Source organism: Aedes albopictus, chromosome 2, assembly GCF_035046485.1.
Source record: "Aedes albopictus strain Foshan chromosome 2, AalbF5, whole genome shotgun sequence".
In the NCBI taxonomy this organism is placed as follows: domain Eukaryota; kingdom Metazoa; phylum Arthropoda; class Insecta; order Diptera; family Culicidae; genus Aedes; species Aedes albopictus.
Genome location: NC_085137.1, coordinates 235,016,377 through 235,040,952, shown reverse-complemented (window position 1 = coordinate 235,040,952; position 24,576 = coordinate 235,016,377). Strand labels below are relative to the sequence as shown.

General features: G+C 43.8%; 2 protein-coding genes across 2 annotated transcripts in view; one reads left to right on the top strand and one right to left on the bottom strand.

Moving 5' to 3' along the window:
• The window catches only part of LOC109400989 (importin-13), a 44,153-nt gene extending 25,709 nt beyond the window's left edge, over nucleotides 1-18,444 (top strand). Inside the window, exons 2-8 of the mRNA XM_029857399.2 lie at nucleotides 8,117-8,596; nucleotides 8,665-10,188; nucleotides 10,257-10,349; nucleotides 17,040-17,178; nucleotides 17,251-17,406; nucleotides 17,471-17,642; nucleotides 18,026-18,444. Of these exons, the coding sequence (XP_029713259.2) occupies nucleotides 8,117-8,596; nucleotides 8,665-10,188; nucleotides 10,257-10,349; nucleotides 17,040-17,178; nucleotides 17,251-17,406; nucleotides 17,471-17,642; nucleotides 18,026-18,125 (2,664 nt within the window). The 3' untranslated portion in view covers nucleotides 18,126-18,444. The remainder of the gene's footprint in view (nucleotides 1-8,116; nucleotides 8,597-8,664; nucleotides 10,189-10,256; nucleotides 10,350-17,039; nucleotides 17,179-17,250; nucleotides 17,407-17,470; nucleotides 17,643-18,025) is intronic.
• A 3,193-nt stretch (nucleotides 18,445-21,637) lies between these two features.
• On the bottom strand, nucleotides 21,638-23,131 carry LOC109408287 (RNA-binding protein with serine-rich domain 1-A). Its single transcript, XM_029857387.2, is given in 4 exon segments — nucleotides 21,638-22,195; nucleotides 22,197-22,712; nucleotides 22,804-22,920; nucleotides 22,976-23,131. Coding segments are annotated over 4 exon segments (921 nt in total). The 5' UTR covers nucleotides 22,978-23,131; the 3' UTR covers nucleotides 21,638-21,909.
• Nucleotides 23,132-24,576: the final 1,445 nt, after the last annotated feature.

Genomic DNA, 24,576 nt, shown 5'->3' with positions numbered 1-24,576 from the left:
AGTGTGTTCATTTCCTCGTAGTTTAGGTACGCTTCCTTCAAAACACGATGCAAGTGATGTTTAACACTCTTAACCCCTGCTTCCCATAGACCGCCTTGGTGCGGTGCCTTCGGTGGGTTAAATTTCCAGTCGATGCCTCGGACTTGACAAAATTCGGAAATCTTCCTCTGCAGCAGTTGTGACGCCAGCATGTCGTACAAATCCTTAAGTTGGCGGTTTCCTCCAACGAAATTAGTGCCTCGATCTGATCGCATTTCCGACACGTTGCCTCGTCGTCCAACAAATCTATGCAGCGCAGCCAGAAACGCATCGGTCGATAGTGACGTCACTAGCTCAAGGTGCAACGCCTTTGTCGTCATGCATACGAACAGTGCGATGTATGCCTTTACGGGTGATTTCATTCGGCCTTGCTTCAGCAATAGTGGACCGGCGTAGTCCACTCCGGTCCTTGAAAAGGGAAGAGCTTCAGTCACGCGGCAACTCGGCAGATCCCCCATGAATTGCTGGATATCAGACGGTTTCACCCGGAAACACCGTACACATCTCTTCAGCACTCGATAGATTACTCTCTTGGCATTGATCGGCCAAAATCTACTTCGGATCACTGACAGGAGCCCGTTACGACCAACGTGTAAATTTTCCCGATGCAGTGTGTCGATCAGGATTTCTGTGAGATGTTGCCCTTCTGGTAGTATCAGTGGATGCTTCTGTTCTCGAGGTAGGTCGGAATGACGAATGCGTCCACCGACTCTCAGCGTACGCTCAACCTTATCGAAGACTGGATTAAGATTCCGCAGCTTTCCTTTCACTGGATGTTCCTTGAGGATACAGCGAATTTCTTCTCCATACGACGCAAATTGGACTACTCTCACCACCAGCAGTTCCGCCTCTCGCAAATCAATCACGTTCAACACACCTTGTCGCTTGTCTATCTTGGATCTACAGTTGTGTAGGAACCTTGCCACATATCCAAATGTTCTCTGCAGCTTCCTGTAATTACTGCACCGGTTTATAGCTTCTAAGGGTGCATTCGTCTTCTGAGTAGTGTGCGGTAGTTCGACAGCAGCAAAGCATCGCGCGCTGGCTTTGCTAGATTTTTGCGATTTTTTCTTTTTTCTCTGCGGGCTCCGTCGACGGGACGCCAAGCAGTCAGTAGTGTGCGGTAGTTCTAGTTCGGCAGCAGCAAAGCATCGCGCGCTGGCTTTGAAAAGTGTGCCTGCCGCGTTTTCATTCGGTCGTCGTCGTCGTCGTCTATTTGACTGCTCATCTTCGTACGGGGCGATTTAGTGAGTTTTTGGAGGCAAAGTGTACAGGCCGCGTTTTCATTCGGTCGTCGTCGTCGTCTATTTGACTGCTCATCCTCGTACGGGGCGATTTAGTGAGTTTTTGGTGGCAAAGTGTACAGGCCGCGTTTTCATTCGGATCGTCCGCGTGCACGTCGTCGTCGTCGTCGTCTATTTGACTGCTCATCTTCGTACGGGGCGATTTATGATACGACAAATGCAACATCAACATTTTTTTGCGATTTTAGTCAACAGACATTGAAATGTTCGTCACGTCAAGTGTCGGCCCAAGTTCCAAAGCCACGTTGGTTCAAATCACTTTATTTTCTCTTTCGTTAATTTTCGCACTTCGAAAACTATCTGAATGGTTCGTCATCTTCGATGTCGGCATGTGTTTTGTTTTAGTCCAAATGAAAATAAGTGGTTTGATATTAATAGGGTTGCATGAATCACTCCACTTACCAAAGTGAACTCATATCATGCGCCCTTTCCCCTCCCCACTAACAAAAAGTCCTTCCCATGACAGACGTGGAGACGCAGAGGTGATCTCGGTCTTTAGTAAGCAACGCACGTCATAATAACATTCCTTTCCTTCCTCGATGACCGTAAGGACGTGGCCGGCGCCGTTATTGACCTAATAAAGTTTGGAATTCTCGAAGATGCACATTGAGGACGGTAAGCTACTCCCAAGCTCCGTCTGTTGGTTCCTTGTGCAACTTCGATTGTTCTGGTCAATCACGGAGTAGCAACTACGAATAGTACGGTCATCTATGCTCATGCTCTAAGGGTGCATTCGTCTTCTCGTCCACTGTAACCGTTAGTGTATCTATTTCCACACCATCATTTCCAATGTGATCCACGTCGTCCTCTTCGTTCTGTGGTAGAACTGCATCAACTCTGGTACGAAGGAATTCCGGACCACGCCACCACAGCACACATTTCATCAGTTTCACAGGATACAAACCACGTGAGATATGGTCTGCCGGGTTCAGAGCTGTCGACACATGCCTCCATTCGAATCTTCCACTCAGTTGTTGAATCGCAGTAACCCGATTACGCACGAAGACAGGTGCATCAGGTTTTAAACGGTCGATCCACGCCAGCACAATCTTTGCATCGGTCCACAGCACCGTCGAGCTTATTTCCAACTGAATCGCATTCAACACCTTGGTTACCTGTTCCGCCAACAGCTTTGCTGCGCAGAGTTCAAGACGCGGGATGGTCATTTGCTCCAATTTCTCATCAGCATTCACTTGTCTGTTCAGCTCCTTCACGGGTGTAACTCGGGACTTGCCGCATAACAGACTCATCTCAGCAGTACCGTCTATTTTCAGGCACCGCAAATAGACACAGCAACCGTACGCCTTCATCGATGCATCCGCAAAGCCGTGTATTTCGTAGCTCATCACATTATTCACTGTTATACGTCTGGGGATTTTCAAATCACTTATTTCACACAACTCCGTCCGGAATCGTTGCCACGTCTCCAACACTTCTTCAGTGACCGGATCATCCCAGCCAACCTTCTCCATCCACAGCTGCTGCATTAACAGCTTCGCGATTATCACAGCTGGTCCGAGGTACCCGAGCGGGTCAAACAAACGGGCTATGTCGGACATGATCAGCCGCTTCGTAGGTGACTGCGTCGATGGCTTGATCGGCTCCACTCGAAACTCGAACACGTCGTTAACAGGATTCCATAACAAACCAAGCGTTTTTACAGTTTCACCTTCTTTGCAGGATTCGAAATTGAGCTCCTTGGCCTGACCTTCAGCAGGGATATTCTGCAAGAGCGCCGCGTCGTTCGCACACCATTTATGCAATTGGAATCCGCCCCTTGACAGCATCTCGATCAAATCACTCTGCAGTTTCTGTGCCTTGATCAGGCTATCGGCGCCAGCGAGTGCGTCGTCCACATAGAAGCTGTTCAATACCGTGTCACTCGCCTCAGGAAAGTCTTGTTGTTCATCCAACGCTAATTGATTCAGCGATCGTGTCGCCAAGAAAGGAGCTGCAGCGGTCCCATACGTCACTGTCGAAAGTTCAATCGTTTTCAGTGGCTGCTGACGGTCGTCTCTCCATACAATGGTTTGGTATTTTCGGTCATCTTCATGCACCATCACCTGCCGATACATTTTCGGAACGTCGGCGGTGAAGGCATATCGATGGCATCTGAAGCGCAGTACTATATCGAATAAAGTACGCTGAACGGTAGGCCCAATCATCATAACGTCGTTGAGCGACAAGTTTGTCGAGCTCCGTGCCGATGCATCAAATACTACTCTTAATTTAGTAGTTGAGCTGTCTGGTTTCAGCACACAGTGGTGTGGCAGATAGAACACGCCTTCATCAACTTCGTCTACCACACGAGCGTGACCAAGTGAGATGTATTCTTCGATGAATGCCTTGTACTGCTGCTTCAAGTCAGGATTTTTATCCAGCCTACGTTCAAGACCAAAAAATCTCTTCTCTGCTTGCTGTCTTGACTCCCCTAACTCCGCAACATTGGTACGAAACGGCAGTCGTACCACATACCGTCCGGATTCACTTCGGGCGTGGGTCCTTTGGAAGTGCTGCTCACAGTCTATGCTTGCAGACTGGCACGTAGATGGAAAATCTTGTTCGTCAATCGACCAGAACTGTCGCAATAATCCTGAAAGTTCTGATTCACCTGCTTGTGTGGGTTGTACATGGCACACACGGACTGTTCCCGTCGATTGGCATTCAGTTATACGTCCTGACACTAACCATCCCAAGGCACTTTCTTGCAGAATGGGCAGATCAGCAGCCATCGTTATTTTCCCACTTCGTAGTAAGCCGAAAAACACTTCTGCGCCAATCAGCAAATCGATTCGGCTGGGTTCATGGAAAGACGAATCTGCTAGCTTCACGTTCTCTGGTATCGGCCAACGTTCGGCATTCACTCTCTCAGACGGCAATGTTCCAGTCACTTTCGGCACCACCAGGTAATCCATGCTGAAGTCGTATTCCGTAGCTGTGGACTTGACCTGCGCGTGCACCTTGAACTTCACCACAGTCTTCATTCCATTTACGCCGACTACAGGAACATTTGCGGGCTTCTTTTCCAGGTTCAGCAGATCCGCAAAGCGCTGCGAGATAAAGTTGGCCATCGCACCCGAATCCAATAGTGCCCGACACTTCTGCTTGATTCCACAAGCGTCGATTACACTGACAATAGCAGTTGCCAGCAGAACCTGATTTTTCGTTTCGGTGGCGTTGCAGAGCAGAGAACAATTCGTTGACGCGGTTGACGCCGATTCTTTCTTGTCAACAGGGTTACTTGCAGCTGTGGTATCAACTGCCGTTTTCTGTATTGGTTTCTCGGGATCGATTTTGCTTTCCGGATGCATCAACGAATGGTGAGCACGTGAGCATTCCGAACACTTTTTCTCCGCCTTGCAGTCTGCCGTGCGATGACCCCGTTTCAGGCAACGAAAGCAAAGTCCGAAATGCTTCGCCTTCCCGTAACGAGCGTTTACGTTCAGCTTCAAGAAAACATCGCACTTTTCTACCTGGTGTTCTCCAGTGCACAGTGCACATGTCTCGTTCTTTTTTCCAACGGTGGCTGTATGGATCTTCGTCGAAGCGGATGGAGTTTGTGTTCGAAACGTGGAGTTCGAACTACGAGTTTTCACAACTGGCTTGGCTCTTTCGCAACGCTCAAGTACTGCTTGCTGGTTCCTCAAGACGCTGATCATTTTTTTGTATTCTGGTAGTTGTCCGCGTGTGACGCTGGACTCCCACACCTTCCGGGTAGCCATGTCCAGTTTCGACGCAATTAGAGTTGTGATGATAGCTTCCGACAGGCTGTCCATTTTCAAGTTATGATACTCTAGAGAGCTCACACACTTCTCGATGTCATCCAACAGGCACTTCAGCTGGGCATACGACTCGTTCACAATCGGCTTCACATTCAGCAATCGCATGGTGGTGTCATTAATCAGGGCAGGAAGGTTTTCAAATTGCTGCGTCAATGAGTGCCAAGCTGCCTGGTAATCATTGTCCCTGATTATTTGCTGATCGATCGCTCCCTGTGCCTTTCCAATAAGCGCTTTGTCGAGGAAGTGCAATTTGGTTGCAGCGGAGTCGGCGGTACACTTATCAGCAATGTCGCAAAACATCTGTTTGAATTTAAACCAATTGTCGTAGCTACCGTCAAAGGTCGGAAGTGCTACTTGCTGCAATACGAGAGTGGGAGGAAATGCAATGGGCAGACCGGAAGAACTGTCACCGGGTTGGAGGCTACTTGTTTTCAACGCTGATGCAGAAGCATCCTCGGCAGCGGCTTGTGCAGCAACCGCAAGTGCTGCCTTTTCTTCATCCTCATAAGCTTGGAGCATCTCACACAAAGCGATGCGAGTGAACTCATACAATTCCTCAAATTCGATGAAGTTCGGCTCAAACTCCTCCTTTCTCGCAGGGTCAGAAAGGTAGATTCTGTTCTGAAACCCATTATATTCTTCGTACGCCGAATCAGTAGTCTTCAGATACAATTTCAGCGCATGTACACTGAACTTTCTGTGGTCTAATTGTGCAGTTGTTATCGCTTCGCGGATCCGTGTCACCTTCGCTTCCGTCGTCTCCAGGCAGCGGGAGAGTGCATTCACATTTTCTGCCATCCTTGAACGTTCCTGTGCTGCCGTCTGCTTTTCCAATTGTTCACGAACCGACAATACCGGCGTGCCGTACCTCACGGCAGAAGGGCTTGATTTTCCGGTCGGAGTGAAGAACAGGTTCTTTTTCAAACCGGATCGCAATTGCATATTTTTCTTCTTCTTTTCAGTTTTTTATTCACTTTCTTCTTTCTTCATCGTTAGAGGTTATGTTCCTCCAGCGTCAATTTTTCGGCACCGTACCGAATCACTAACTGCTTAGCTTGTGGACTCTCTCCTTCACTTCAGTTCTATACAGTTCAAGTTCGATTTTCCCCGTTCAACCGTTTCACAACACCTGCCGGAGGACTGCTCTTCAACGCAGGTTCCAGCATCCACTTCTCACGGCGGTCAGAGGAATCACTCGTTGCGGGCACTCTTCAATGTGTCCACAACGTCAAATTTCACTAAGGCAGTTCGGAAACCACCACAAAGTCCACAAACTAAGCGTTTCACTATTATTCCAGGCTTCAAATCTGGAATCACTCGAAATCTGTCGATTTTCATCGAAACCGCATGCGTCCGGATGCGTCCATTTCGGAGCCGCAGCACACAAAAGTTGTCGAAATTATTTCACCCGGAGCGTCCGTAATATCCAATCACTCGCGGTTTTATTATCGGGATCGAAGTGACCAAATTGTTCGCGGTTCCGTCACGTAATAAAAAGAACTTATTTGGACTGTATTGATTATATTTATTTAGAGCACAAGTTTTCTTGTCTTGCTAATGTAACTAGCTCTTTTGTTCTGATATCAGAGCTCGCGCACACCCGATAAGCGGAAATGAAAGAATTCAAGGAAATATAACAACATCAAGAATGCCTTAGGGGTGCGCAAATGGAAAATACAAGTTAAAACAATATTAACCAAATCTTTTTCTTATTCACACTCAACAGCTTTCTTCTAAAGTTCCTTCCTGGTTTTCTATAGGAGTTTTAGCTGGGATATATCGCAAAATTTCAACCGGGATTTATTTTGAAATTTCATCTGAAAATAAATAGGAAGAAATCCTGGAAGTTTTGCCAAAATCTCGCAAAAGTACCGAGAAAAACTGTATCCCAGAAAACCGCTGAGAGAAATTTATGAAGGAACATTGGATAATTACGTAAGGATCTTTGGGACGAAACCAACGTAAAACTCTGGAAGCGTATCGGGAAATCCTCTGCAAGAAATATCATGAAAAAAATCGGTGGAAACTCAAATTGCGTTCATAACAGGTACAAAGTCGCAATTGGTCATAATAAATACTATAAGTAGTTCTGGCGTTGTTTGCTGCAGCATATGAAAGCTGAGCTATCGTTTAACACATTAACGATATTCGTAGGCTGAGAGAGAGGAGACAGCTGGCTTCGATTGCGTGCTACTTAATGTCAAGGAGGACCTGTCACAAACTGTCACCGCGAACCCAACTGAAAATCGCACATTGATGGTGTAAGCAGTGATGTCAGATTTTTTCGTAAGTGATTCCGTAGTTAAAAAGTGGTGAGCGGGGGGTAGAATCTAAGAAATTTTGTTCCGTAGATTGAGATGCAAAATCCGTAGATTTTCCGTAAGTTTCCGTAGGATTCCGTAGAAAAAACGGGTTTACTGTAGATTTAATCTACGGATCCGTAAATCCGTAGAAGAGGCTCAATTCCGTAGATCTACGGAAATTTCCGTAGATCTGGTAACGCTGGGTGTAAGGTGGTCAAATTTCCAAAATTTCTTTTTATAATACGGCTCCGTTCTTTGTAATTAAAAAAGATAAAATAATGATGGTCAGTTTTCCCAAACCAGCGCAACGAATCCATTAATTGTTCATGGTTTGTAGCAGCGAACTCAATATGAAAATTATTTTTGACCAATTTTATATTTTCAAACCATTGTACGGCGCCCAAAGTTGTACAAACAAGTAAGAAGAAGAAATGTAAACATCGTGGCTGTCAGTGAGCTGTCTCCTCTCTCTCAGTTCGTAGGTTCTCTTGTTATGTTTGTAGAAATTGGTTTTCTTCGATAGTTCCATAACTGGTACAGATCCCCTATTGGAATCTTATTATCAATGCAGTGGTGGTTAACATGCCAGATTCGCTTGGGTCACTCTTATGAGAATCGAAAGTAATTAAAAAAAGGTGTCGATTACATGACATAATTGCAAAACATATTTTTTAATTTCTATTTCCAGATGAGCGTTTTTATAGTGCACATGCTGGAACATCCGACCGTGATCGAGGAAGTTACCGGCATGTTTCTGAACGAGCAGCTTGGAACCCTGTCGAAGAATACCCAGCTAGAAATCCTCATGTCCGTACTGGAGGGCATACCGGACGAGGCAGATTCGGTCCACACGCGCATCCCACGATCAATGGTGCGCGAAGAGTTGAACAAAAAGGCCGAATTCGCCACCGGGACGGTAATAAACTATCTCAGCGAGAAACTCAACAGCGGTCGAATCGACGAGAGCGAAACCAGCGCGTTGATCAACGCTACCAAAAGCTTGTCCACGTGGCTCAAATATGGTAACATCCGTTTGGACGGGTGCGAAACTATGGTGCAGGTTCTGTTGAAGCTGATCCATTACTGCTACTGGAAGGAGCCCAAAGAAGATGGATGTCTTTCCCAGGAGGACAATGACCTTGCGGAGACGGCTGTTAAAGCACTAGTGGTAGGTAGTACATGTACTGGACTATAGAATTTGTTAGACATTATGCTTTTACGGTATACTTTTTTCAGAAAATTATGAGCTCACAACACAGTAATGGTTATAAATATTCGGCAACCGTCATTCGATTTATGCGCCTTTTTCTGGACGTGCTAGGACCGATTTTGGACGTCGAATGGAAGGAGGACAACGAGAACGAAAATCTAGCTTTTGTGATCTACACACTTTTTTTGTCGACACTGGAGTGCTACTCGTCGATCATTTTTGCTGGAATACTGTCCGACGACGAAGAACTAGTAAAAGTCTACAGCCGAACTGTAGATCTGGTGGTGAAATGTACCGATAAACCTGGGACTTATCCGTTGGATGAATCCTGCAGTACGCTGGCCATGGAATTCTGGTACATGCTGCAGGACGAAGTGCTCTCGATGCCAAATGACGAAAAGAAAGTGAAACGGTGGGAGGCTATCAAACCAGTATACGTTCATATAGTGAAAGTTTTAATTAAAAAGAGCCAGCTGCCAAATGAGAAAGCGTTGCACAAATGGAACTCTGATGATTTGGAGACGTTTAGGTGCTACCGACAGGACATTGGCGATACGTTACTCTCCTGTCATGACGTGTTAAATGATTTAATGTTGGATGTCCTTTCCGAGGCCCTGGACGAATCCATTGCTTATCTAAACTTTGACCCGCAAAATACCGACAACTGGCCGTTGCTCGAAGCTACCATCCACGCGTACTGCTCAATTGCACAGAAAATCGAATATGCCGAGTACCCACAGATCGTTAAGCTGCTCAAAGTTTTGAACGAAATCCCCTACGAGAAATACAGTGATAAGCTGCTTGGAATGGCCCTGGAAACGGCAGGAGCGTACAGCGATTGGATCAGTGACAACCCCAAATATCTCCCGCCAGCAATCGAGTTGCTCGTCCGAGGACTCAGCTCGACTCAGGCCTCCCAAGCCACTCTGGGTCTCAAAGATCTCACATCCGAATGCCAAAAGGAAATGGCCCCGTTTGCATTGCCCCTGCTGGACGCATGTCGGGCTGCTCTACAGGGAAACCATCTGAAGAACTCCGAAATGATACGTTTGATGTACACCGTGGGTAACATCATGAGTGTCATATCGTACGAAAACATTCTCCAGTATCTCGATCTGATGGTGTCGCCCTGTTTCGAAGAGCTTCAGATGATCGTACAAAATCAAGACACCAGCAATGTTGCACGAGGTCGCATTGTCCTTCGGTTGGAAATGATCGCCAAACTGTTCTCATCACTCAACACCAAAAAACCGGCCGGCCAAGAAGAAGAAGGCTTGCCCATTGCTCGACCCAACACCCAATCACCGCAAACTACAACTCCGGTGCAACCGATTCTGCTAATACTGGAGAAAACCATGGGCCTGTTGAAGACCCTCTGCACAATGTGGCTGCACGACGAAAGTGTCGTGGAAACGTTGTGCAAAGCACTGCAACAGGCGCTCACCAACCTGATGGAAGACATCAAGCCCCTGCTGAACGACATGTGCTGCCTGATTTTGCTCATCTTCGCCAACAAGTGTGCACCATCTGCGGTGGAGATGGCCGGCAATGTAAGCGAGAACTGTAAATTTGTTGTGATTGTTGATGTTTGATTTTTTTTTCTTCTTCTCATTTACAGTTTATTTTAATTTTCTACAACGATCCTGAGAGCAAGGAAAGTATGAAGCAGCTGTTCATTGCTATTATGGAATACAACTTTGGCCAAATGAAGGTAAGTAAATTCAAAGTTTGCGAACATGTTTGGGCTGAAACGCTTATAGTCGGTGAAGTTTTACGGTATATTTTCCACCAGACGTTGCTTATAACATATTAACATATTCCTCGGAGTTCGAATTCCCTTCAGAGTTCAAAGTACACATTGTTTGTTATGACGTCACAATAAAGTAAGCTAGATTTGTGACATTGAACAGGCCTAGTAGTGAACAGCTATAAATAGTACCAACATAACCACAACAGTATGACAGCTCGAGTGCAGTGGGAGCACCAGAGAAGAGAATTGTCGGACAAAAGAGACATAGAACAAGCCACAAAGAAGGCACGGCAATTACTCTTTATCTCAACCGGTGACAGATAATGACATGATCTCGAGAATTTTTGTTGGTGACAAAACAGAAGCAAAATTTGTTGCGTACCTTCCAACTCGTGTATAATCGATTATTAATAACCCCATAGCGAAACTTTTTGATAATGGATCTTTAACAGCGTTGCAGTGCTTACTCACTCGAAGAAACCTCTCGAAAATCGCAATGCAAAGTTTAAAATCACTAAGCTTGTGGAGAGCGATCTTTGTCCTATTCTGTTCAAGTTGGGACAAACCTATGTCGCATTGGGTGAATTGTTGCAACAAATTCAGGTTGCGACATTGTCATTATTGTTGCGCGATGGCTGAATTTGGATTCACTGGGGAGCACTGACGAAAAAGACGAGGACGATTCATTCTTGGAAACGAGGGCCGAGTTTCCGATATCTTCTAGAAGCGGAAATCGTCATTGGAACCATTTGTTACGGCCGAAGAGCTTCGAACATGTCAGGTACACCAAGAAGCGGTTGGTGGCTCCACCGAGGAAGCAATTCTTTGAGGAAACTTCTTCAAATGAGAACGCCTTCTGAGAGCGATTGCCGATGTACACCGCTTAATATAGAATTGCCATCGTCGAATCAAAGGACAGGAAAAAAATTGAATACCTAGAGATGGCAGAGTTGCAAAGGGCGGAAAATAGTCTCTGGCGTATTGTACAAGTTGCAGCATACCCCGACGAAATAGCGATTCTTTTACAGAGTAAACAGAAAATCCAAGAACCCCGCCAAGAAGACCAGCCCTATCTACAAGCTATCTCCCTACATCGGTAGCGGAGAGTAACACGCATATGAGTGGACAGCCGTATACGATCGACCGCCTACGATTTCAAGTTCCCAATTATCTTTTACCTCGACGTCATTCTCTGAATTTGCTCCTGATTAACTGGTACCATCGTCGCTACTTGCATGCGAATCAAGAGACGGTCCACATTGAAGTTCGGCGAGGCTTTCATGTATGTGTCGAGTCTTCGCACCGTGGTTCAGGAAGTCACAAAAACTGACAAGCCTGCAAGATTACTAAAGCAGTACCGTGCACTCCTACAATGGCTCTTTTTTTCGATATGCATCTGGCCGCTACAATTCGACCGTTCTCGTACGTTGGGCTAGATTATTTTGGACCAGTCCAGGTGAAAGTGGGTCGCAGTTGCGCTAAACGTCGGATTGCGCTATTTTCGTGCTCGACAATCAGAGCCCCTGGAAGTTGTCCACACCTTATCCACGGATTCGTGTAAAATGTGACCGTTCGACGTTTCATCGCCTGCCGAGGATCACCGATTGAAAATTATTACTATAACGACACTAATTTTCAAGGCGCCAGCAGAGAACTCCAGGAAGAAATTGAAATTATCGGCAAGCAACTGGAGAAGTTATTCACTAACACAAACACTAAGTGGATTTTCAATCCAACTTCCACGTCTCATTTCGGTGGCTCATGGGAGCGCTTCGTGAGGTCAGTTAAACTGGCAATGAGATCATTATTCTCGAATCGAAACCTAGATGAAGAGACCTTGGCAACCGTCGTTGTAGAAGCTGAATCGGTGGTGAATTCCAGACCTCTAACGTTCATAAATATCACTGGATAATCCGGCTCAAGAATCCTTAACGGCGAACCACTTCCTCGTACTGAGTTCAAGGAACGTTGTACAGCCTCCGAAGGAGCTGAGCGAACCGGAGAAGGTAGCTCGAACAAACTGGATCAGGAACCGTCAACTTATTGATCTGTTTTGGAAGCGTTGGATCAGGGAGTACCTATAGACGATTGCCAGATAAACTTAATGGTTCGAAGAGCAAAACTGCCGTGAATCGCATATCTGTAGGAAATCCAGCAAACAGTAGACTGATATATAAAACATGACTATACGTAGCACCTTTTTCCAACACAGCCTCCCTTATCGTTACACCTATAGAGATCACCACAGCAGACGGAATCTCAAATCGACCACGTTCTGATTGACGGACGGCACTTCTCCGACATTATCGACGTCAGGACCTATCGTGGCGCCAACATCGACTCCGACCACTATCTGGTGATGGTCAAACTGCGCCCAAAACTCTCCGTCATCAACAATGTACGATACCGGCGACCGCCACGGTACAACCTAGAGCGACTGAAGCAACCGGATGTCGCCTCAGCGTACGCGCAGAATCTCGAAGCCGCGTTGCCAGACGAGGGCGAGCTCGATGAGGCCCCTCTAGAGGACTGCTGGAGTACAGTGAAAGCAGCCATCAACGACGCAGCCGAGAGCACCATCGGGTATGTGGAACGGAATCGACGGAACGAATGGTTCGACGAAGAGTGCAGAACGGTTTTGGAGGAGAAGAATGCAACGAGGGCGGTAATGCTGCAGCAAGGGACTCAACAGAACGTGGAACGTTCTAAACAGAAGCGGAAACAGCAGACCCGCCTCTTTCGGGAGAAAAAGCGCCGTCTGGAAGAAGCGGAGTGTGAAGAAATGGAACTGCTGTGCCGTTCCCAAGAAACACGGAAGTTCTATCAGAAATATGCAGAGATAAAGACGGAGGCCTCTTGACGGACGGACGTGAGGTGATCGAAAGGTGGAAGCAGCACTTCGATCAGCACCTGAACGGCGTGGAGAACGTAGGCACGGGAGCCCACGGCAACGGAGGAAACGACGACGCCAGTGCAGCGGAGGACGGAAATGAACCAACTCCCACGCTGAGGGAAGTTAAGGATGCCATTCACCAGCTCAAAACCAACAAAGCAGCTGGTAAGGATGGTATCGCAGCTGAACTCATCAAGATGGGCCCAGAAAAGTTGGCCACCTGTCTGCATCGGCTGATAGTCAGGATCTGGGAAATCGAACAGCTACCGGAGGAGTGGAAGGAAGGGGTAATCTGCCCCATTCACAAGAAAGGCGACCATTTGGAATGTGAGAACTTCAAGGCGATCACTATTTTGAATGCTGCCTACAAAGTGCTATCCCAGATCATCTTCCGTCGTCTGTCACCAAAAACAAATGAGTTTGTGGGAAGTTATCAAGCCGGCTTCATCGACGGCCGGTCGACAACGGACCAGATCTTTACCGTACGGCAAATCCTCCAGAAATGCCGTGAATACCAGGTCCCAACGCATCACCTGTTCATCGACTTCAAAGCGGCATACGACAGTATCGACCGCGCAGAGCTATGGAGAATCATGGACGAAAACAGCTTTCCTGGGAAGCTGACTAGACTGATTAAAGCAACGATGGACGGTGTGCAAAACTGCGTAAGGGTTTCGGGTGAACTATCTAGTTCATTCGAATCTCGCCGGGGACTGCGACAAGGTGATGGACTCTCATGCCTACTATTCAACATCGCTCTGGAAGGTGTGATGCGACGAGACGGGGAACGATTTTCACAAAATCCGGGCAATTTGTGTGCTTTGCGGACGACATGGACATTATTGCCAGAACATTTGGAACGGTGGCAGAGCTGTACACCCGCCTGAAACGCGAGCAGCAAAGGTCGGACTGGTGGTGAATGCCTCAAAAACAAAGTACATGCTGGTAGGCGGAATCGAAAACGACCGGATCCGTCTGGGTAGTAATGTTACGATAGACGGGGATACTTTCGAAGTGGTGGAGGAATTCGTCTACCTCGGATCTTTACTGACGGCTGACAACAACGTGAGCCGGGAAATTCGGAGGCGCATCATCAGCGGAAGTCGGACGTAATTTATGGACGCTCCCTTACCGAAACCAGCGCGATTACAGCCTACGTTGAATATATTGAGCTGATAATTTGTAGGTTGAAATGTGATGTAAAACTAATATGAATTGTTTAACTGCTAAAATGAATGTTCAGTTCAGGCTAGCGCAACCTCAAAGGTTCGGGTAGAATTCTTAACCTCTAATTCAGTGGTTTTGATTTATACAGTAAGTTGAATTCGTTTACATTAACTACTCCTGGTCACCTAGATAGAACCACTTTATAGGTATACCCCATCGAAGACCGGTAATAGCTATTTGTTGGGCTAGAGAGGACCAGTTGTACAGGGGATAGACAAAATGATCGGGACAGGCAAAATTTTCACTTTTTAAAAAGTGTTCAACTAGCTGTAACTTTTCGAAAAGTGCATCAAATATTCTCAAATTTTTACTGTAAGTTCATCAACTAGATGTGTATCAGTGGTCCAAAATTAGAAAAGATCGGGCCATCCTCCACGAAGTCATAAAGATTCTTGAAAAAGGTAAAATTATATGATAGTCAACTTTGAGCTGTTGTATCTCCGGATTCAATGAACCGATTGAAATGAAATTTTGACCATTTATGACTTATATAATGAGCTATGAAAAGCCATTAACTTAACTTGATATTTTTAACACGGAAGAAAATTATAACGATTAGATTATTTTTCTAATAAAACACCAAATTTTCCAAAATATCAACATCGTTTCAAAATTCAAGATGCAAATTATAGTTCATTTAATTTCCCTCTAATTGACTTATATATAAATGTGTTTTGAAGGAAAGTAACAACATAGCCACCACTAAATTGAAAAAGTTATAGAATGCATATTAAAAATGGACCAATTTACTAAAAAATCGTGAAAAAATTAAAATCGCTATAATTTTGTCTCTTGTTAAAAATTACAAGTTAAGTCAAATGTTTTCCAGAGTTCATTATATAAGTCATAAATGGTCAAAATTTCATTTCAATCGGTTCATTGAATCCGAAGATATAACAGCTTAAAGTTGGCTATCGGATAAGTTTACCTTTTTCAAGAATCTTTATAACTTCGTGGAGAATGGCCCGATCATTTTCAAATTTGAACCACTGATACACAACTAGTTGATGCACTCGCAGTAAAAATTAGAGAATAATTGATGCACTTTTTGAAAAGTTACAGCTAATTGAACATTTTTTGAAAAGTGAAAATTTTGCTTGTCCCGATCATTTTGTCTATCCCCTGTAGGTAGTTCGCATGTTAATGTGTGATACACTCTGAAGAATTTTCACGTCCGATTTACGTGAAAAGATGGGTAGTTTTCGTCCACCATATTTTTCACGTCGCCTTTACCGGAACTTCAGGTAGCTGAATAAATGTGAGCTTCGCTCATCGACGTGTTAAGTCAGGTAAATTTGACATGCATTGTACGTATCGTTTACGTGAAATTTGGGTGATTGCTACCGGAGTCACAGGTAACTTTTACGTGAAAACATGATTAGCTCTATGTGAATTTCACGTAATTTGTACATAATGAAAATAAAGCAGCAGCACCAGCTTGCAACGTATTTGAAGAGGCAAGAGAGTTTAAATTCTTACAAAATGCAATAAAAAAGCATTACTTTTACCCGACCGTAAAATATATCATTGCATCATATAGGGATTTAAGAACTCTTGCCTCCTCAAATACGCTACAATCTGGTATACATAACAATTAAACAAAAAATATTTATCAATCTTTTATTTTTGATTATTTACTAAATCTATACTTACAACTGTGTCGCATACACATTGATAAATCATTATAACTATTCTTAACCCTAAACATGTACAAATTTCCAATACGGATGACGTGAAAAAGTCTTGATGCAAAATCTTCGTAGTCCAACTGTTTAAAAACACTCGCTGAACTGGTCCTTCGTCACCGTCAGGAGACAGCTGAAAATATTTAAAATGAAAAAAGTTTACTGCTTATGTAATTATTCACAATCTATTGCTTTAAATAATTAAATTACCGTTCAATACCTGCAGCAACTTGCTCGGGACCTTTATCAGCAAGCAGTTGTGGTATCAACTTATTTTTCGACGCCATATTGAATTTATTTTTGCACACCTGAAATTCACGTAACTTTAGTTTCGCGGAAACTTCCAAGTCAGAAGTTCACTAACACAAACGCATTCAAACGATTAACGTGAAAATTGGGTGGATTTTACTAAACAGGGCGGTGTATACGCCGTGATTATCGGGTGATAGCTACTGACGTCAGGTAACTTTTGAGATTTTGTGAACAAGGATGAGCTACGTGATATTTCACGTAAATCGGACGTGAAAATTCTTTAGAGTGATAGCCAAACTAATAAAGTATTTCCTTAGCTTTAAGAATTCAGCACATTAACCTCTGGTGCGATTCTACTTATATCGAAGTCCGAAACATCTACCCAACATTCACAATTCAGTCCCTTTTTTGAACTTTGGGGTTCTAAAACATCATTTGAAATCAACTCAATTTATAGTCATATCAACTTCACCGAGAATAAAATAAAATCTTACCCAAGAACTTCTTCGAGAATGGTAAAATAAAGTTGAAGCCCAACACTTTCGCAAGATAAAACATCATTAAAGCATTTGTTTATAACCTCTCGCCTTACAGCAATACGACGACCAGCAAAAGCTCTCCGATGTGGCGGATTTGATAGAAACTTTCTTCCTGTTCAACACACGCATCACAAAGAAAATGTCCAAATGCTACGGCGAAACACAGGCAGACTGCACACGACTAATAGAGTATGGTGAGTTGTCTCTTTCATAATGATTATTATATACTCAAGAACTAATGCAACGTTTCTCGGTCTTTTTTGTAGCGATGAAAAGCATGATGCTGCCGGAAACAGGTCCCATCAAGAAAAGCGTGGGATTCCTGTCGATATTTATCAAAGAGTCCCGAAATTGCCCCCTCATGATGAATGCCGTAGTGGCGCAGGGTGAAAATCTTCTCAGCAATACCTTCCTCTGTTTAGGTGAGGTTTTTTTTAACTGGACTAATGACTGGTCAAGCATACATAGTGATTGTTTGTGTTTTAGGTGGTTATACCCCTCGAGCCCACGTGGACGTTTTTGCGGACATTTTCCTTGCCCTCAACTACAAGTATCCAAGCGATTTTAACAGGTGGATAAAGATTCTCGAAAAGCCAAACTTCCCCACGTTATTCGTAAGTCAAGCGGACAAAGAACTGTTCATCAAAAAAGTACTCAAGTAAGTTTCGGTTACAAGTCGAAGTAGCTAGGGGAAATTCATTTTATCTGACTCCCATACCTTAGAGTGCTGGTCACATCTGTGTTCCCTACTCCCTAATGCTTTTGCATTTTCTCCATTTAGACAATTTTCCTATGACTGACATCAAAGTATAAACACAGACAAAATAAATATATTATCTAACAGTAATTTTGTCTCTTGATTATCGCAAATGTTCAAAAACGGCGCAGTTATATGCGACGTACAGCCGACCGTCACATAAAACCTCCGCTTATCATTCCGGTCCATGCTTTCTTAGTACCATTTTTGCCTATATTTGTGGAACCAGCTATGAAATGGTTCTTCTCCCATTTAACGTGTTACCGAACTAATTTCTTTTTCAGGGAAAAGGTGAACCGGCGGTTAGTGCAAGAGCATGTCCGCAAGTTTGCAGCACTCTGTCGGAACGCAGTGGAATGGGAGATAGACTACCGAACAAGCTAATAAGTGAAGCCGGGAGCAGCAAAACCGGAAATAGCCAGATGCTGGGTTCTTTCGAATGTGATTTTAGAATTTAGGTTTAGGACGTGAAGATTGTGACGCCAAGTCAAGCCGAAGCAATGTGTATTATTTGACGTTAGTACCGTTAGTAGGTATGTACCTTGTAGTTTGTGAAACGAACAATGCTCCGTTCGTTTCGTTGCATCATCACCCTCCTTCGAAGTCTCCCTCCTAATAGAGTTACAAGTGATACGTAATGTAATTTCCTTACTTCGATGTGAATTTACTCAGCGAATAATGATTTTATTTTACCAGTAACGTATGTGTGTAATGTTTTATTGCGGAGCCGAAATCTTAAGCTGCTAGTACACAGGGTCAAATATTTGTCCAAAAAGAAACCAATGCTCAAACATCTTGTTTGACTCGATCGAATTTTTATTAGTGTCAAACTGATGTTGTTTCTTGAGTTCTTTCCTTGTCAAATATTTGACCCTGTGTACTACTGGCCTTATACCTTATACCTTGTTTATTTGCTTGTAATGTTGTTGGTTGAAACTGAACGATAGGGTAACCGATATAATTTGGACCCTTATATATTTTGGACCCCCTGGACCGTATTATCATAACTTTCACAAATTTATTGAAGAGATGACAAAAGTTTTTACAATCATTCGCTAAATTAGAATGTCCTGTACGAGCAGCAATCATTTCCTCACTGGAAATATCTTTATTTGCCTTGAAATTATGTTTTGATAATCTCGTCATCCGTGCGATTGTCGCGGCTTGTTTACGAAAAGAGAAAATGGTGCTGGAGAAACTTGCATATGTAAACAAAAACGTTTATCATTCTAGCACATTAAATTCACAAAGTTCGTCTAATCAGCCTTTGTCAATCAAGTAATAAGGATGTGATGTAGCATATCCAAGTTGCAGATTCTTCGAAAATAGTTTCAAGCGGGTTTAAACACCGAGTGTCCAAAATATATATTTAAAAGGGTTCAAAATACATTGGGGTGTCCAAAACAGTGAAAACTGATGCTTCAAAAATTAGTTAGGGAATGGGGCACGTTCGGTGTAGTACTAGATTTGTAGTAATGAGCTGAATTTTAGTATGGTGAGAAGGTCAGTTCTCTGTTTCTGCAATGAAATGGTACAAAAAGCGTGGGTATTATGATTCCTTGCCTAATTTGATGCTGTTTGAGCAAAACTTTGGATAACTATGTTGTTTATGTTGCAAGAAATGGAGAAAACAACAACATTGTTGCCCAAAGTTTTGCTCAAACTGCATCAAATTAGGCAAGGAATCATAATACCCACGCTTTTTGCACCATTTCATTGCAGAACCGGAGAATTGACCTTCTCACCATACTAAAATTCAGCTCATTACTACAAATCTAGTACTTCACCGATCTGTCCTATTGCGCCACTTGGGCGGTGGCTTCTATTTTCGTCTGTTTTCCGCTATAACTCAGTCAAATTTGAACCAATTGACACAATTTTTGGAATGCGGTGAGATAGGTATAGTATCTACCCGTGTACAACATTTCAACAGTCAATAGGTACAAAATTGACTGAGTTATAGTGGAAAACAGACGAATATAGAAGCCACCGCCCAAGTGGCCCGATACCCTATCTTCATCAAATTTCCAGCCAGAAATAACCTTGTGGGTATTTTTGACGGACAGTGGAGGCTTATCAACATCATCATTATGTGTAACACCCTCTGAATCTGTTTGATTTAAGCTTACATTCAAAGTAATGTCCTCTAGGGGTCCAAAATTCGACCGTTACCCTAATGTTTTCATTTATTTCACGCGCTTTCTTGATTGGGTTAGATTTTTATGCGTTTCATACATACACCCGATTCTTTTTTTTTTTTTGTACGGGTCTGGTTTTTGCTATAACTCAGTCAATTTTAAACCGATTTCTATGAAATTTTGTACACGAATAGTACTAATCCCGTGCCTACAAATTAACACAATTTTATTAGAATAGGATGAAAATTGACTTAGTTATAGCAAAAACCAGACCCGTGCAAAAAAAAGAATCGAGTGTATGTTGAATTTGCCCATAGGGTGACGATGGGTATTATCGGTAGGTTTGTTCTCTTCGTCATGGGAGGTTTTTGTGGGCCGAATTGCCTTAAATTTGGGTATATAACTACAAGTTTCAAAAAACCCCCCATGGCGAAGAGAACAAAACTGCCGAGAATACGCAAGTTCCCCTATTTAACAACACTAGCGTAGGTAATTTTATTCTCTCAGTCATCCTTGATAAATACGAGAAATAGCGGGATGATACACTGGGCATCAGTGGCGGATCAGTAGCGAACACCAACTTTGCATGGTTATTGGCTGGCATTCTTTGAACTTGCCCTGCTATTCGTGTCCCCGTTTCTGGGATGCTGGGTTCGCCGTAGAGTACAGCGAGCTCGTGGTTCATCTTTCGCCGCCACAACTGTTCTTCTGCAGACCGCCGAAGACCGTCCTTAGCACGCGTCGCCCGAAAACTTCAAGTTTTTGCAGGTCCACCTCGAACATGGTCCAATGCTCCATGACTCGTGTCCGTATAGGACCAATTGTTACGGGTATAAATATTTGTTACAATTATAAGACAGAATAATTGTTTACTGTGTTTAAAGTTCAATATACGTGCGTTCTTTGTGTTGCATGTTGAATTTTAACTTGTAAATATTCCCCTTGTAGTAATTAACATTTATAGGGTTCTGGTAGAATACAGGCCCATGAAGTGCGCAATCTTATTTCGATTGCCAACATTCAGGCCATTTCGGGCTGCGATTAAGTACTAAAGACGTAAACCTTTCCCTGGCACAGTCTTCAAGTCATAGAACTCTAGTGATGAAACCCGAAATGGGATGCCCGATTAGGATTAGTTTTCCTAGACAAAACCAAGCTATGAACACAGCGACAAATGCTGTGAACTAAAAGGCAAACTGCCAACTAAAATACAATGCCAGGATGACTGATGGATACAAACCCTTACATGAAACCTCGTCATCCTGTGATCGGAAGGAGTTATCCATCTGGATAACAGGGCACATTTCTGGACGAACATTTGAAAAGGGCCTATCTGCTTTGCGTAAACAAACATGTTTTTGTCTCTGTAGGGCCCATCTGCATCCACCCACGCACGTCAACACCCTTATCAGAAAGAGTGTTCTTCAAGCTATCTGTTAAGGGTGTTGATGTGCGTGGGTGGATGCAGATGGGCCCTACAGAGACAAAAACATGTTTGTTTACAAAAAGCAGATAGGCCCTTTTCAAATGTTCGTCCAGATTTATGTTATGTGTTGTGCTGCGTCAATTTGTAATGTTCCTAATTTGTGCATTTGTAAGGTTATATGTGTATCGTGCAGTGTTAATACTTTGTAATAATTAATTTCTTTTATTTTTGTAACATGGCGCCCAACGTTCAAACTGCAATGTTTTCAACGGGATCTGTATTCAAGCTTGTTATTATAATAGAAGCATCGTATTCAAAATTTAAACGAAATGTTTGCCTTGAAATTATGTTCTTTATTAAATCATATATTTCCATACATTAATATGTGTTCTTACATCGATAGAGTTACAATCAAATATCCGACAGAAAATTTCATTCCTGTCGAACATGACATTTTTATTTTGTTTTGCAGTATCGCTTATTCATTACTAAGAAAGGGAGTTCAATATTTTCTCACGTTTAGTTAGTGATCGTAACACGCACAAACCAGCCTGTGTTCACACACGATAATTTCGGTGGATCTGAACCGCATCTTTTGACATCCCTAGCGGGAACTATCGGAGCTGTTGCTGTGGCGGCGTCGTCTGACCGGACTGCGTGAGCGCCTGCGCCGGGGACTACGACGAATCGGAGACCGGCGTTGATAGCGTCTGGGTGACCCTCCGCGCCAACGCGGCGGCGGCCGGTTGTTCCGCATAATGGGCGACGGACGTCGCATCGGCGGCCGACTCTTCGGTACCAGGATGGCAGTGGCCGTCACTTCCTGGCCATCGATTTGCCCTCCGGCCATGTGCTTGATGGCGTTTTCCGCCCCCTCCGAATTGGCAAAAACCTCTGCCAAATGGCTGGAAACGGTCCAAGGGGAAGTCCACAGTTCGGATTTCCCCGAATGTACCAAAGATCTCCATAACATGATCTTTAGTAACGTTTCTGGTCAGCCGGCCAACGTGTATTCTAGTGGCTTTCGGTGTCACCGAGCGTTCCTTCCTCCGCCGTTTGGACGACCCGGAACGGGACCTACGACTACGAGCATCCTTAGCGGCACCCCTTTCCGGCGATGCCGCCTTGGCTTGCTTGTTCTCTTTGTCATTATCGCCGCGTTCCGCGCTACGACGTTCGTTGCATTCCTTGGACTTTGGCCGAGGTGGTTTCACTTCCTTAGCAGGCGCTTCCTTGGTTGCCGGGCTAGCACTATGCGAACGGGATTTGGTCGCGGTTTTGCGCTTGGTACGAGAACGCTCTGCTCCACTGCTCGACGACGACGATGAACTCGATGATGACGAACTGCTGCTTGAAGAACTCGATCGAGATCCCGAGCTACTGCGGGATGAGCTGCTGTCCGATGAGCTGTAAACAGTTTAGATATCCCAATTATTTTTTTTTTTTCTAATTCAAACATTGCTACGATTAATTTTTTATGCAGCGAAAATATTTTTACCTTCCACTGCTGTCGCTGCTGCTGGAGTTTCGCTTTTTGCGTTCCTTCTCCCGGCCGCGCTGCTTTTTCTCTACCTTGTCCGAATCGGCCGATTCGGAGCGATTTTTCGATCGAGCCCTGCAAAACACAAACAATATTAATCGGAAAAACTAAAGTTGCGCCAATTACTTACATTTTGCGCTAAACGGAGACCGGTTTCGAGCTGAAATTTGGTACTTTTTCCCGATAAATCAATACAAATTTTCGAAATTTTCCGCAGCAATGGCAGACAAAATGAAAAATGCTCCCGGGGTCGGCTTCTTGCGGTTGTCAACAACGTCAAAAGCTTCTTCTTGTTCGCAGACGTTGCGGGCGGGACGCTGTACAGTACGCAGCCATTTACACTGAGCAGAAACATTAGCCAGTTTGTGAATGATTAATTCGTTTATTTGCACCGCCTGCACCACTTTGCCGTCGGGTGTAGCAAACTCTAGGAATTTACTTCAAAATTATCGAAAATGTAAATTGTTTCACTAAAACCCCTCAAATGCGCAGGTATGCAAGACGCCATACACTTCACAGTCACAAACAATATTCACCTCAAAATCGTTGAATTGATAATTGTAAGAAATTTGAAAGCCTCATTGCAATGAAAAATCTATATATATATAAATGAGTTTGAAGTTCCTTTGAGGCAACAAAACTCAAGAACGGATGAACTGATCAGCATGATTCTAGCACGGCTCGGTTCGTATTCATGGTAGCTGTGTTTATATGTACAAAAAGTTACGAAAACCAACTAGAAAAGTAAGAAAATCGATAAAATACTGATTTTTCATGAGCTGGGAAGGAAATCAACACGATCGAAATAAAACCAATCTAGAGTGCGGTGCTATTTTGAGCTCAACAGTTGTCAAACCACCACAAGACGGCAAGACAAAGTTTGCCGGGACAGCTAGTGTTCAATAAAGAAGCATTAGGCTGCCAATCTCTTAACATTCAGCTAGAACGCTCAAAATAGGTGGTGTCCAAAATACATTACAAGTTTTCTACTGTAAATATATTTTGGTCATCTGACGAACTACATGAGGATGCTATGCGATTGCATACTTGGAGGCGTATTCTGTGGGTCTGGTGATATTTTCTCGATTTTAACAAAAACTGTAATAGTTATCAAAATACATGCTTGTTAAGCGGAGTAATTTGTTTATTTGTAAGAAAATATTTGTTATTTTATGCTTCTTCCATGATTTAGCAGTATTCATGGCTTCCCAAGTAACCACGAAGCCGTATATAAGTGCATCAATTTTGCTATATATTTATATTTAAAATTGTGCATGTAATGCTGCATTACTTTAAACACCTCATTGAAGCAATATTAAAGTCGAAAAGGGCCCCACTAAAATCAAATTAATGCCACATATTGCAGCACGTTGACAGCCATTGCTAATGTAAGATAAATGCATGTGCTGTACATATGCATTTACACATGCTAAATACGTGCAACACGAAAAACCAAAACAAAAATCTATTTTTAGCACCGCTTCATTATCGACGGTACTAATGCCCCCACACATGGATGTTTTGACCATTATTTTTTGTCGCCGGGTCGGGAGTCGAACCAGATTTGTTTATGACCGCTAGATGAGTTCCATACGCGCTGGCACCTTGGACCGTTTCTGCTGCAGTGAAAACAACAGATATTTCATTAACTAAAAGGAAACTGTTCTTCGGTCTCAATCATTGCAGTAGAGGGCAAAACGACTATGTCATATGTAATAGAAACCATGTAAT